Raw genomic sequence first — 16,094 nt, 5'->3', positions numbered from 1 at the left:
TCTAAACTTACATTCTTGCATTTCAAATAAAGATACCAAGAGAATGAAAACAATTTGATAACATGAGTCAGTTAGAGCATGCAATTTTAAGCAACTTTCTATCTGAATCACAAAAGAAAAAATTTGGGTTCAGTGTCCCTTTAAAGGCCTATTATGGTGAATACAATGGAATTTTAACACTAGCGACCCTACAACTCTGTGTTTAACCCATTTGTTGTTCCTGAGCGGAAACTGCTGCCAAGCCAGTCAAGTGTTTTTTTCCTTACCTAGCTGCACAGCAATGTTATCTAACTGAGTGTTACTTTAACAGTGTGTTAACCCATTTGCTGGTTTAAACACATATAGTTGTAGGGTCACTAGTGTTAAAATTACAGGCAACCAATTAGAGCATTAGTATTGTTCTTCAAGTTTAAAACTGTGTGTTGATTTCTTATCAAGACAAAGTATAATAAACCTAATTATGCATGCATTCCTATTGCATATTATATATCAACACTAGAGAATGCAGCAGTATCATATCTTTTGGAACAAGCTTTATTGTTCAAAATATAATCTTTTCAAAAAATTTTTTTTAAGAGACAGTACAGCCATATTTTTTAGTAATGCAAGTGTTTTATGTGAACTAACAAAAAAAATCAATTGGCTTCTATTTTTTTTTGTATGTCTATTTTTGGCAAATGTAATTTATAAGTATTTCCATGCTCCCTGTGAGATTCATTATACGAGTCTTATCACAGAGGGCTGCCTAGGTGCTGTGTCCGTGAATGCCTGCGGTTCCTAGCACATGCGCAGTGCATTATCACTGGTTCTTGAACACGTGCAATTTCACACTGTCATCATAACCAGTAACTTACACAACAGTGAGCGACCAGCCGCCTTGCCGGAAGTCTCACTGAAAGAGCCCAGGTATTGATTTACAGCCTGCCGTGCTAAGTCACAAATGCAATTAAATAACACTGAGTCTTTGCTCAGGATAGAAAAAGTACTAATCTGTTTAATGTTAGAGGAAAGCATGATTGTCTTGTACCAGACTAGTAAGAAACTGCAGTATACTAGTGGAACTTTCTGTCTATGAAATTCTGATGTGGGATATACTTATAAACGAGAAAGAACATTTTGTTTTGACGCTTGAATTATTGATGTATTTTCCCCTTTGCAGACTATCCGTATCCAGTCTCCTGAAGGAGTCAAACGCATTATCGCAAGCAAGCGGGAAACTGCAGCCACGTTTCTTAAAAAAGTATGTTTTCTCATGACATCCTCGGTGTAAAGCTGCATGTTTTTTGTGTGATTATTTGTAGCCATACAACCCCAATTATTTCTTACATGATTCAACATACAATTTTAAACCACTTTCCAATTTACTTCTATTATCCACTTTTTAGTTTTCTTGTTATCCTTTGTTGAAAAGCAGGAAGGTAAGTTTAGGAGTGTGCACGTGTCTGCAGCATTATATGGCAGCAGTTTTGCAATAATGTTATACATTAGCAAGAGCAGTAGATGGCAGCTCTATTTCCTGTCATGTACATGTGCACGCTACCTATCTAGATATCTCTTCAACAAGAATAACAAGAGAATGAAGCAAATTTGATAAGAGAATACAATTTAAAAAAAGTTTCCAATGTACTTTTATCTAAATCCTGAAAGAAAAAAAAATGTGGGTTTCGTGTCCCTTTGCTATATCACGTTGCACGTACAAGAACTTTTTATTCTTACCAAAGTAGTTGTACACACTTCTATGGGTTTACTTTTCTTTTCATGAACTTCAAATTGATTTTTGGTCATTGACGTTTATTTCCTTTTTAACACATCCTGTAAAAGTCCCACCAGTGCTAAGCTGCATGCACAACTTGATATGAGCTCATTGCAGATCAGTTAGTGCTATGGTAAATATCTACCATTACTGCTATAGCAGTAAGGTCAGGACACAAACAATAGCCTTCCAGTCCTTTATTAATTAAAGTAAAAGCTGTGCCAGCTGTCTTTCTGGTGTTGCTGTAAGATGATGCTGCATCTTGTCTTCTCTCCGTATAGCACAATAGAGATCCACTCCCCCACATATCAGAAGACACTTGATGGTACTGAATATTTCAAAAACACACCATAAATAAATGTACCAGAGAAACTATAACCAAAGCAGATAAAAATAAATGTTATGACCATACTGAAAATAACGGACAGCATACGATTTGAAATCTTGGAGAACTTCATACCTTAATAAATCTTGAACCTATATTTATTTGGCAGCACATCCCCTCTATCTTTTGTAATAATTACCTTTAAGACCGCACCTATAGCTTTGCGTTAATGTATATTACATTTGTTTATTTTCTGACTGTCTTGGTTGTAAAAAGATGGGGTTTAAAAATAAAAAAAATATATATAATTATTTCTGAAATCTAACTTGTTAATTTTAGTTTGTGTATTTATTTTATTAGCATATTGGTCTATTCCTCTTTGTCTATTCTATATTTATGGTGTGCTACCTTTTGAGATGGATCATATAGAAACAGAGTTTAAATATTTTTGTGTCATTGTTGTCTTCATTTTGAAATTAGGAACTCAGACCCTCGTTCATAAAATGAGTAATTGCAAAATGATGAGTAGTGTTTTATCTTCCACTAGGCTAGGGTGTGTACGTTCTTTTGAAAACTAAACTAATGGCAGTCATTTTTATGTTTTGTGATATTGTATTTCTAATCTTGTCTTTCTGCTTTTTTTTTTTTTTTTTTTCTTTCTACAGGTAGCTAAAGAGTTTGGTTTCATAAATAATGGTTTCTCTGTTTATCTAAACAGAAACCGGACAGGGGAAATTTCTGCTTCTCCAAACAAATCTCTCAATTTACTGAAAATCAAGTAAGAGTCAGAGATATCTCAACAACATTTATATATTTTTATTCTCTTATTTCTTGTGTGTGTGGGAAGGGATCTAGTAAATCTTAACATTATCTACCTAAAGGGCAGTAGTGTTCTATAGTCTCAATCTGTAGTGCAATTCTGAATAATTATTTGATTATTGATCAGCTTGGTACCGACAGTGTCAGAATAGCATAGAATTCATTGGAAATGCTCAAAGCGCATGACTGGTGCCATTGTGTGTCAGCAAAACCATTGTTCTAAATGATAAAAGAATGATGCTCTACAACATTTGTTTCGTGAACAATTTTTATTGTATCTTCAATCAAGTAACAATCTACTCACTACTTTCAAAAGGGCTATATTTCCTTACGTATTCTTCTACACATGGTAATGGATCAAGCTCTTCTCTTTAAATGCTTCAAATGGTTAACTTCCTATCTCCAACTACTGCATAACCTTGCTGCTGCACCGTCTTTGTTATTTTGATACTCTGTATGTCATTTGCTGACCCATTTAAAAACCTTTGCTTTGGTTATGAAGCCTAAAATCTATCATTCCTCAACAAAGCTGTGTCTAACACTGGGCAGAAAAAACGCTTTTATGATACCCCTTCTAGCAATAGTTCCTCTTTAGCAAAGTTTTCTATTCCTCACTATAAGGCAGTCTACTGTCTGGTTAATTTATCCCATCACTATTCAGTTTCATTTTCTATATAAGTTATAGCTTCAAACATTAGAACAAAACAGTGCAATATATACTGCATGTGTTGCTATCGGATAAAAGCACAATAAAATCCTTGTGGAAATAAAACAAGAAAAAAAAAAGTATAGTCACTTCAGTCTTGCACCCAGTCTCGGGCAATAGGATGTTAGTGCAATGTTAAAATAACGCCTTTATTCTGTGTGTAATAGTTTATGAATCCCCTGGTGCAGCTCTTGTCTTGAAGCGTTGTAGAAACGTCCAATACACAAAGCAAAATCTGAAATCATAAACGCAGAGCGCAACTGGATTCAAAGTAGCGTATGCATTTATTTCTACTAGCATACAAAAATGTCCTTTTACTAGACCAAAAACAATACAAGCTCATCAAAACTGTCACTGCAGCTTCTGTACAGAGGTTACCGAGTCCAAGTAGATCCCTCGGCACTGCTCCACTCTGTCACCGGTACTGGTATCAAATCCTCCATCTGCTGCCTGTGGAGATCAGGTGTTACGCAGTACTGTTTTCCCCTACTCATTTCATCTATCTTTTGTGCAGACTTTATCAAGAGTATCATGGTCAGTTTGGTATTTACCTGCTCCAGGTCATTTCCACATCACAAGGCAGCAGACAGAGTTTTTCATACCAGTACCGGTGACGGAGTCGAGCAGTTCAGAAGGATCTACTGGGACTCTTTAACCTCTGTACAGAAGCTGCAATGACAGTTTTGATGAGCTTGTATTGTTTTTAATCTAGTAAGTGGACATTTTTGTGTGTCTAGTAAAAATAAATGCATACGCTACTTTGAATTTGGTTGCGCTCTGTGTTTATGATTTCAAGTTATAGCTTCACTATACCGGCATAAAGGGAAATTATCTTTGGGGGATTTTTTTGAGAATTATTTTTTAATAAAGGTCTGTATCTAGCTATGCAGGGTTCTTTATGAAACAAACAGCCCTTCGTAGCTAGCTAGAGAAAAACAGCATTTTTAGTTTTATAAATAACTACACAAAGCTGTTTTAAGGGCTTAAAGTTTGCGGATGTGGGGTGTTAGATAAAAAAGTGCCTTTACATTGCGCCCTATGGGGATTGTGTTATTGCTCAAAATATATATGTATATGCTTAATGTGTATATAAACACATACATATTTATGTATATATTCATATACATATATATTTACACTTTGCTGGCAATCGCTGCGCTAGGTTCTGTGCCGTGTTTGACAGCATCATAACGAGGCTCCCATTGGAGCCTATGGAAGCACAATCTCGTGAGTGCAAAGCCAAGCTGGCTTAGATTGCACTTTAATGTGGTACTACTGTGCTGCAGCAGGTAAGAGCATACCCAGCAGAATCAATATATTAAAAACTATTGATCAGAAGTGTTGGGTTTTACTAACAAGGAAATACCAGTCAGTGAACTGATGTAGTAAACTGCGCACATGGAAACTTGCACAGTTTCTCACAAAAAAGCTATTTTTATTTTAAGAGACACTAAATTAATCATTGATTTTGATTATTTAGATAGAATATGCAATTTTAAATTTTTTCCTAACCTCTGTTATTTGTGCACAGTCTTTTTTTTAAATACGCACCAGCTCCTACTGAGCATGGCAAGAGTTCAATGTATTCATATATAATGATGGCTGTCACCAGTGGCGGCTCGTGGGTTAATCAAATGGGGGTTTATATATATATTTTCTCTACCTCTATCCTCTTCCACCACGTTTTCATATATTTAAAAGAACTGACAAAGCCAAAACAAACGGAGTGGCTGCTAATGCAAGTACATGTAGCAGTCTGACTAAAGACTAAAAGGTTTCCTGTCTGCAGCAGTTAACTGCTGCTTATTTTTTTTTTTTTTTTAAAAACAAACTTTTTTTAAAAAAACATCTAAAGGAGCTCCTCACAGCTCAAAGACTAGCCCGCTCTGTGTTTTTGCGCCGACAAGGAAAGGAGGAGCCTCATCGCCTGTCGGCATGTGACCTGGTGAGTGGTGACGTCTGCGTCTCAAAAAAACGTGATTAGGAAAGGATAGGGGCTGGGTTTGAGCGGTCCTGCAGGCACTTAGAAATAAGTGTGAATGGGTATGCCAGGCTTCTAGACTCTACAGCATGTGCGGTTAAAAAAAAAAACAAAAAAAAACTTTTTTTCTTTTCTTCAAACACACTATGGAGGAGCCCCCACTGGCTGTCACATTATACAGAGGGCGTCGAAATAGGACATTTTTAAAATATCTGCTTGTTTGAAATGAAAGTGCTATTGTACTGTCTTTGTATTCTTGATTTGTTGATTATGCAGTTCTACTGTCTTTAATTACATTGCCCACATCCAGCTACTTCATAATGCCTCCCGGCTGGCAACATTTTCTGTGGAGAACACTAGTTGTTACCAGTGGGAAGTAATTTTATTTATTTTAAATCTGTATTTTGAATTAAAAAAAAAATCTGTTGCTTACAGTAATGTAATTTTATTTTGAAACTTTTCAAACTTACAATTTACTACAAAAAATGTAATCTTTATCTGTTTAGTCATTGAACATATACTTTTCCATTGTTTAGGTGTCTTTGATTAATAAATCTCATTTCCATAGCTACTATATTGGATTGCTTATACTTTTGTATCTTGCAGACATGGGGACGTACTGTTTTTGTTTCCATCAAGTTCTCCTGGCACTTCCTCAGAAGTCATGGACATGTCTGCAAGTGTTTTGGTTTCACGACCCATGAGTGCTCAACAAGTGTTGGAAGATGACATTGACCAGTACTTGAGCAAACAGGATGGAAAGATCTACAGAAACAGAGATCCTCAGCTGTACGTACAGAGTGCAGACCATGCCTAGCTATCCTAGGATGTATCTGTTAGTATGTGTGCTTTCAATATCCCTAGTATTAGTATAGTATATAACTACACACAACACACCTATGGTTAGCTGATTATGTTTAAAGGGACAGTCTAGTCAAAATAAAACTTGCATGATTCTGATAGGGCATGCAATTTTAAACAACTTTCCAATTTACTTTTATCATCAAATTTGCATTGTTCCCTTGGTATTCTTTATTAAAAGCTAAACCTAGGTAGACTCGTATGCTAATTTCTAAGCCCTTGAAGAAGCTATCGCAGTGCATTGTATTAGCTTTTCACAGCTAGACATCGCTAGTTCATGTGTTCCATATAGATAACATTGTGCTCACTCCTGTGGCGTTAATTATGAGTCAGTTCTGATTGGCTAAAATGCTTGTCTGTCAAAAGCACTGAGATAAGGGGGCAATCTGCAGAGGCTTAGATACAAGGTAATCACAGAGGTAAAAAGTATAGCTTTGGTTATGCAAAACTGGGAATAGGTAATAAAGGGATTATCTATCTTTTCAAACAATACAAATTCTGAAGTAGACTGTCCCTTCAAGTGATTTATTAGTGATGATTATTACCGTTACTTACATTGTGTCTAGACTCTGATGATTTTAAAGGGACAGTCTACACCAGAATTTTTGTTTTAAAAGTTCGATAATCCCTTTTATTACCCATTCCCTAGTTTTGCATTACCAACACAGTTATAGTAATACACTTTTTACCTCTGTGATAACCTTGTATCTAAGCCTCTGCAAACTGCCCCCTTATTTGTTCTTTTGACAGACTTGCATTTTAGCCAATCAGTGCTGACTCCTAGGTAACTCCACGTGCGTGAGCGCAATGTTATCTATATGACACAAATGAATTAACACCCTCTAGTGGTGACAACCTCTTAAAATGCATTCAGATAAGAGGCGGCCTTCAAGGTCTAAGAAATTAGAATATGAACCTCCTAGGTTTAGCTTTCAACTAAGAACAAAGCAAAATTGGTGCTAAAAATAAATTGGAAAGTTGTTTAAAATTACATATCCTATTTGAATCATGAAAGTTTATTTTGGACTAGACTGTCCCTTTTAAGAGACGCGCGCACACACACACATGCACTCTATGGTCACAATTTCTGCAAAATGTGTGTATGTATATCTATCTCCCACTCACTAATTATACCTACCCTTACACACTTAGTAGAGTACATCATCTTCAGCACATTGTCAATGTTGCTGCAGTGCAGGAGTCTGTCAGCAGGGGGAGCCTGCAATCAGTATCATCATTTCTTTACTGTAATCTCTTGGGATTTCACTGAAAAAGCACAAAATTTCATAATAAACTTCCTAAAAAGGGAAATAGAATGACTCTGCTGCACATGACAGATGAACACTTTTTTTTGCAACTATGGGGACAATCACCTTGATTGGATGCATTTTATTTTTTTACAATGGAATGTGGCTACTGAGGATTTATTAAAATCGAATATCTTCATTTTTTACATTGACATGTTCAGGTGATAAATTTTAGTTCACTTTTTACAGATATGCTGCATCACTTTCAAGTGATTCAACATTTGAATCTTGTCCCCTTTTTTTTTTTTAATAAAAAAAAAAAAAAAGCAGACCCTGGAAGTCCCAGAAAGATGAGATCTGCCTTCCGTAGAAAGTGTTGAAGCTCTCTGGGATACAAAATCTTACAGGAGAGACAGGGAAGCACCTGGTACTGATATAAATTCTCATTTTGCAGCAAACGCAAATGAAACTAAAATATGTTTTCACTAAAGTTTAACTTGTATTTGCCAATAGTTTAGTAACTTTACTTTTTAGACGTGCAGTTGACTATTTTGGGCCGATCCGAATGATGAAGATGAAGTCTGTAAGCTGCATTTGTCTTTTTTTTTTTCTGAGCTGGGTTTATACTTTTGAAAGTGCAACACACTAAGATCTGTGCAAATCCGGTTCTTAGTGTATTGCTCTGAAAATTGCTAAATGTGACTTGCGGCCAACACTTTCAGCATTCGAAACAATCCAAATAATCTGAATGTACATGTCTATTACTTTTCTTTCAGGTAATTGAGTATACTGGGAACTTTGAATAAACTTCGCCTTAATACAGCTGGCAAGTTAAATCAGTGAGACCTGCAAGTGTAAAATGGTTACAGAATATAATGAGTTGTAAGAGAGCTTGAAACACACACAGGGGACTCCTATAACTTACCCATTTTGCTGGTTCTTATGAGTTGTGTTAAAGTAGTAAAGCAGCTTAGGTCTGCCTTTTGCTTGCAGTTGTAATGTAATATATAATATAATCTATAGTAATTCCTATTCTTGCTGAAGTAAAATTAACAAAAAATAATAATTAGAGAATGTTTTTTTTTTTGTTTTTTTTTTTTTAACAAGGAGATTAATTGGTAAAAAAACATACTTTAAAAGGAGAGTTTTTCTATCAAACGTTTATAAGCAAGGACATTTTATAACTTAAACTGCTCCCACTTCCCCCTTAGGAGCTTTGCATGACTGATGACATCACACAATAACTTTCACATCATCATTGACATCACTAGTGAAAACTATTACTTTTGTAACAGTATAGGTGATGCCACTAGAGAAGTGTATTAGTGTGGTGTTGAATGGTGAGCAGGAGTTATATGTGAGGTAGAGGGGATGAGGAGAATGTGTATGCAAGGGAGAAGGGGACTAAGAGGTTGGGCAATATATGTATAAGGGGGGCAGTGAACTAAGAGGACAAGCAGGGCTATGTATAAAGAAGACGGGGTGAGAGGATAAAGAGGAGTTTGTGTGTAACAGACAGCGGGTGAGGGAGAGCGGAATGAGGGGGTGAAGGGGAGGAGTATACCGGATATCAGGGAGGTGGTAAGAGAGGTTGAAGAAATGGCTGGTGTGTGGGGTTAGTGGTATTGAGAGGATGAGCAGGGTGTGAGGGAAAAGTTGCTTAGAAGATGAATTAGAGGGCATCAGAGGTAAATAAACAAATTGTGTGTGGGGGAAATGGAGGTGAGTAGATGAGGTTGTTGCATGTGAGGGGGAATGGAAAGGTGACATGGGGCTTGGTTTTTAGGATTACCTTGGATGAGAGCAGGTAAAATAAACATGTTTATTAATCAGCTGATTATTTCACCTGTGCTTCAGATCAGATATACACAAAATGGGGCCTGTTAGGGAAGCTTGAGGACAGGTTTGAAAACCAGTGGCTTAGATGGTACAGATTATACTATATATCATTGATGTCACCAGTAATGATGTAACTTAATGTTCTAATGTGTGATGTCATTAGTGATATCATTGATGACGTCATGCAAATCTCCAGAGGGAAAGAGGGGGCAGTTTAAGTTAGTAATTTTCTTGCTTTTAAACATTTGCAATTGATATCTATATATTGATCTAGTTAAAAGGACATTATACGCATTTGTTTTCCCCTTAAGGTATTTCTGAGCCATTTCATACCCCTGTGCTGATGTATGATTTACTCTTTTGCAATAATTGCATTCAAAGGAACAGTTAAAATTAAATGTTCATGATTCAGATAGAGCATTCAGTTTTACACAACTTTTTAATTTACTTCTATAATGTAATTTGCTTTGATATCTTGATATCCTTTAACATATACCTAGTTGGGCTCAGAAGCAGAAATGCACTACTGGGAGCCAACTGGTGGCTATGCATATATGCCTCTTGTTATTGGTTCAGCTAGCTCCCAGTAGTGTGTTGCTGCCCTTTCAACAAAGTATTTTAAAAGAATAAAGCAAATTTTGATAATAGTAATACATTGGAAAGTTGTTTAAAGTTGCATGCTCTATCTGAATCATGAAATAAGTAAACAAACCCTGTTTTTTTAACGGACCATACAGTTTTAGAAAATAGTGTTAGTTTGCTGAAATACTAGACAAACACACCATAAATATTTTGTGTGTCATGGGGCATCTGTTGAGTGACATTTGTAAAATGGTAAAGATAAAATAAGATACAGAAATGTATACAACAACCCATTCTATTGAAATTGTATTTCTCTCTTGCATTTTTTTTTAATTTTTTTTTATTCACAAAACAATAGTTTTCATTTTCAGCATCAGCTGGCATGTCCTGCACTCATTCAATAATTTGTCTTTTACCTTTTCGAAGGTGCCGTCATGGACTGCTGGGGAAATGTGTACATTGCGTTCCTCTAGAGGTAACTACAGCATCTTAAGTCTTTATGAATCCACTTTCATTTGCATTTTTTTGTTGTCGCCATGACATGCTGACCACCATGTTTGATATATTGCTGTGCAGCCTTTTGATGAAGATTATCTCAACCACCTGGAGCCTCCAGTCAAGCACATGTCTTTTCATGCCTATATCAGGAAGTTAACCGGTGGAGCAGACAAGTAAGTACCCTCCTGCATATTTCTTATTCTAATATCTATATTTTTCTTTTTCACAATGTGTAATGGATAAAGCATTATTTGAATTATAACCTTAGTTTTCTGCATAACTATTAAAAATGTAATTTGAGAAGCCGCCTTAGATTACTTTGTCTGATATTCACTTGGTACTGAAATTGCAAACACAATTAATTACGTGTTATGTGTACAAGGGTCTAATTGTTATTTGGCAAATAAATGGGCACCCTACAAGTATATTTTTGATACACAAAATAATGTTAGTTCAGCTAGCCCTGCTGCTTGGATCAGATTCCATTTCTGCTCAGGACCAGCAGTGCTCAGCAGCTCTGTGTTTAACTATGGGCCAAATTATGAGTGGAGTGCTAACAGTTACGCGCGAGCGAAAAGTGGTTTATTGTGGCTGTTTGCGCTTGTCAGGTTTTCCGCTTGTATTAAAAGTAAACACGAACGCTAGAGCGCAATTGAAGTTGACGCTCGTCGGGATAACGTGTCCTCAGAGCTCTGGTTAACTGTTTCGCAAAAAAGTGTCGCAAAACACATCAAAAATACATTACAAAGTACAGTTACACTTATAATAGCACCATCTAATAAAAATATTTAAAGAAAAATTACATAAAAAAGTTATAAGGGTTAAGATATAAGGTCTCTGGTGTTAGGGGAAAAAAAGGATGCAAAGGGCTTTAACATTGAGATCACATACATGTCTAAAGATGTGTATATTTGTGTGTGTGCTTTGTAGCCCTTGCAGTTAAAGGGACATGAAACCCAAATGTTTTATTTGATGATTTAGAAACGGCATGCAATTTTAAACAACTTTCTAATTTACTTCTATTATCTAATGTGTTCCATTCTCTTGATATCCTTTGCTGAAAAGCATAGCTAGATTGGCTCAGTAGCTGCTGATTGGTGGTTGCGAATAGATGCCTCACGATTGGCTCACCCATGTGCATTGCTATTTCTTCAACATAGGATATCTAAAGAAGGAAGCAAATTAGATAATAGAAGTAAATTGGAATGTTTAAAATTGTATTCTCTATCTGAATCATGAGGAAAAAAATTGAGTTAATGTCCTTTTTTAAGTAGATGAAAAAGCATATTTATGCAATATTCGTATTTAATAGTGTTATACTGTGTATTTACTGTAAATACTTCACATTCCAATATTCTGCACATAGCAGAATGTTTTATGTGTGTGTAATGTGTGTGTATATGTGTGTATGTATGTATGTATGTAACATACATACATACATACATACATACATACATACATTATTCTGCACTCCAACCTTTCTTCTCTTTCTGTAATTCCTGGGTGACTCCTCAATCTCTCTTTATACGTATCCATATGACAAATAGAGGGCACTCACAGGTCTTTTTCTCTTGTTAAGTGTATCCAGTCCACGGATCATCCATTACTTATGGAATATATTCTCCTTCCCAACAGGAAGCTGCAAGAGTCCACCCACAGCAAAGCTGCTATATAGCTCCTCCCCTAACTGCCATATTCAGTCATTCTCTTGCAAGCCTCAACATAGATAGGAGGTTGTGAGAGTCTGTGGTGCTTTCTACTTAGTTTATTCTTCAATCAAAAGTTTGTTATTTTTAAATGGCACCGGAGTGTGCTGTTTATCTCAGGCAGTATTTGGAAGAAGAATCTGCCTGCGTTTTTCTATGATCTTAGCAGACGTAACTAAGATCCATTTGCTGTTCTCACACATTCTGAGGAGTGAGGTACTTCAGAGGGGGAATGGCGTGCAGGTTTTCCTGCAGATAAGGTATGTGCAGTAAAATATTTTTCTAGGAATGGAATTGACTAAGAAAATACTGCTGATACCGAAGTAATGTAAGTAAAGCCTTAAATGCAGCGATAGCGACTGGTATCAGGCTTATTAATAGAGATACATACTCTTGTAAAAATGTGTTTTAAAACGTTTGCTGGCATGTTTAATCGTTTTTAACATATGTTTGGTGATAAAACTTATTGGGGCCTAAGTTTTTTCCACATGGCTGGCTTAAATTTTGCATAGAAACAATTTCCACTGTTATAGTATAAAAGTTACAGTTGGTGCAGTTAAAATTACAAACAGTGACATTCAGCTTCCCTCAGCAGTCCCCTGCATGCTATAGGACATCTCTGAAGGGCTCAAAAGGGCTTCAAAAGTAGGAGCTGTTATGACTGTTTAAAACATATTTTTCGTTTTGTTAATCTGTTTTTTGTATTAAGGGGTTAATCATCCATTTGCAAGTGGGTGCAATGCTCTGCTAACTTGTTACATACACTGTAAAAATTTTGTTAGTTTAACTGCCTTTTTTTCACTGTTATTTCAAATTTTGGCAAAATTTGTTTCTCTTAAAGGCACAGTAACGTTTTATATATTTGCTTGTTAACTTGATTTAAAGTGTTTTCCAAGCTTACTAGTCTCATTATTAGTCTGTTCTAACATGTCTGACATAGAGGAAGCTCTGTGTTCATTATGTTTTAAAGCCATGGTGGAACCCCATCTTAGAATGTGTACCAGATGTACTGATTTCATGTTAAACAATAAAGATCATTTTTTGTCTTTAAAAACATTATCACCAGAGGATTCTGTCGTGGGGGTAGTTATGCCGACTAACTCTCCCCACGTGTCAGACCTTTTGACTCCCGCTTGAGGGACTCACGCTCAAATGGCGCCAAGTACATCAAGGGCACCCATAGCGTTTCTTTACCAGGGGATTCTGTCGAGGGGAAAGTTATGCCGACTAACTCTCCCCACGTGTCAGACCCTTCGACTCCCGCTTCAGGGACTCACGCTCAAATGGCGCCAAGTACATCAAGGGCGCCCATAGCGTTTATTTTACAAGACATGGCAAAGGTGGTGAATAATATTCTGGCAGCAGTATTAGTCAGACTACCTGAAATTAAATGAAAGCAGTTAGCTCTGGGGGTAGATACAGAGCATACAGACGCTTTAAGAACCATGTATGATACTACCTCACAATATGCTTAGTCTGTGGGTGATTTTTTTTTTTTTTTTTTTGACTCAGGGAAGATGATTTAACCTGATTCTGATATTTCTACATTTAAAATTTATGCTTGAGAACCTCCACTTGTTGCTCAGGGAGGCTTTGGCTGCTCTGAATGAATGTGTACAATCGCAGGGCCAGAGAAATTGTGTAGACTGGATAAATAATATGCAGTGCCGGTGTGTACTGATGTTTTTCCAATACCTAAAGAGGTTTACTAAAAATTTTTTTTAATAAGGAATGGGATAGACCAGGTGTGCCGTTCTCTTCCCCTCCTATTTTTTAGAAGAATGTTTTCTAATAGTTACCACCACACGGGACTTCTGGCAGACAGTTCCTAAGGTGGAGAGAAGAGTTTCTACTCTAGCTAAGCGTACCACTACCTCTGACGAGGACAGTTGTGCTTTTTAGATCCAATGGATAAAAAATGTTTATTCAACAGGGTTTTATCCTGCAGCCCCTTGCATACATTGCTTCTGTCACTGCTGCTGCGGCGTTCTGGGTTGAGTCTCTTGATGAGGCTTTACAGTTAAGCGACTCCATTGGATGAATATATTTGACAAGCTTATGCTAGCCAATTCCTTTGTTTTCTGATGCCTTGTTCATTTGACTAGACTAACGGCTAAGAATTCTGTTTTTTACTATACTGGCGCGCAGAGCGCTATGGCTTATATCATGGTCAGCTGTCGTGACTTTAATAAATAAGCTACTTAACTTCCCTTCAAGGGGCAGACCCTATTCGGGCCTGGTTTGAAGGAGATTATTGCTTATATCACTGGAGGAAAAGGTCATGCCCTTCCTCAGGATAGGTCTAAATCAAGGGCAAAAAAAAAAAAAAAGTCTAATTTTCGTACCTTTTAAAAACTTCAAGGCAGGTGTGGCATCCTCTTCCTCTAAGGCAAAACAAGAGGGAATTTTTGCTCAGTCCAAGGCGGTCTGGAAACAATCGGACCTGGAACAAAGATAAGCAGGCCAAGGAGCCTGCTGCTGCCTCTAAGGCAGCATGAAGGAACGGACCCCTATCCGGTAACGGATCCTATAGGGGGCAGACTTTCATTCTTTGCCCAGGCGTGGGCAAGAGATGCCCAGGATCCCTAGGCATTGGAAGTTATATCCCAGAGATATCTTCTGGATTTCAAAGATTCCCCCCCAAAAAAAGGGGAGATTTCGCCTTTCACAATTATCTGCAAACCAGATAAAGAAGGAGGCATTCTTACATTGTGTACGAGATCCATCCAGTTCCAAGAGAGGAACAGGGACAGAGTTTTTACTCAAATCTGTTTGTGGTTCCCAAGGAGAGGGAACCTTCAGACCTATTTTGGATCTAAAGATCTTAAACAAATTCCTCAGAATTCCGTCATTTAAGATGGAAACTATTCGTACCATCTTAACTATGATCCAGGAGAGTCAATAGAGGACTACAATGGATTTGAAGGATGCTTATCCTCACATTGTGATGCATAAAGATCACCATCGTTTTTCAGGTTTGCCTTTCTAGACAGGCATTACCAGTTTGTAGCTCTTTCCTTTGGGATATCTACAGCCCCAAGAATCTTTATGGAGGTTCTGGGGTCGCTTTGGCCCCTTATTTAGACGTGGCCCCTTATTTAGACGACATCCTGATACAGGCATCAAACATCCAAATTGCCCAGTCTCATACGGACGTAGTACTGGCATTTCTGAGATCACATGGGTGGAAAGTGAACAAGGAAAGAGTTCTCTATCCCCAATCTCAAGGGTTTCCCTCCTAGGGACTCTGATAGATTCTGTAGAAATGAAAATTTACCTGACGGAGTCCAGGTTGTCAAAGTTTCTAAATTTCTGCCGTGTTTTTTTCATCCCATCCGCGCCCTTCGGTGGCTCAGTACATGAATGAAATCGGCTTAATGGTAGCGGCAAGGGACATAGTACCGTTTGCACGTCTACATTTCAGACCGCTGCAACTATGCATGCTCAGTCAGAGGAACGGGGATTACACAGATTTGTCCCCCTGTTAAACCTGGACCAAGAGACCAGAGATTCTCTTCTCTGGTGACTATGTCGGGTCCATCTGTCCAAGGGTATGACCTTCCGCAGGTCAGATGGGACAATTGTTACAATAGATGCCAGCCTTTTAGGTTGGGATGCAGTCTGGAACTCCCTGAAGGCTCAGGGATAGTGGACTTAGGAGGAGACCCTCCTTCTTCTAATAAATATTCTGGAACTGGGAGTGATATTCCATGCTCTTCAGACTTGGCCTCAGTTAGCAACTCTGAGGTACATCATACTCAGTCGGACAATATACAC

At 37.4% G+C, this 16,094-nt stretch overlaps 1 protein-coding gene across 1 annotated transcript in view; it reads left to right on the top strand.

Moving 5' to 3' along the window:
- The window catches only part of NPLOC4 (NPL4 homolog, ubiquitin recognition factor), a gene marked incomplete in the record, with an annotated part of 180,935 nt that overhangs the window by 9,146 nt on the left and 155,695 nt on the right, over positions 1-16,094 (top strand). Inside the window, 5 exon segments of the mRNA XM_053706905.1 lie at positions 1,160-1,240; positions 2,744-2,856; positions 6,191-6,373; positions 10,540-10,588; positions 10,690-10,784. Of these exon segments, the coding sequence (XP_053562880.1) occupies positions 1,160-1,240; positions 2,744-2,856; positions 6,191-6,373; positions 10,540-10,588; positions 10,690-10,784 (521 nt within the window).

This window comes from Bombina bombina, chromosome 1 (assembly GCF_027579735.1).
Source record: "Bombina bombina isolate aBomBom1 chromosome 1, aBomBom1.pri, whole genome shotgun sequence".
Lineage (NCBI taxonomy): Eukaryota > Metazoa > Chordata > Amphibia > Anura > Bombinatoridae > Bombina > Bombina bombina.
The sequence above is the reverse complement of the archived record's forward strand: the minus strand, read 5'-3'. Positions and strand labels throughout refer to the sequence as shown.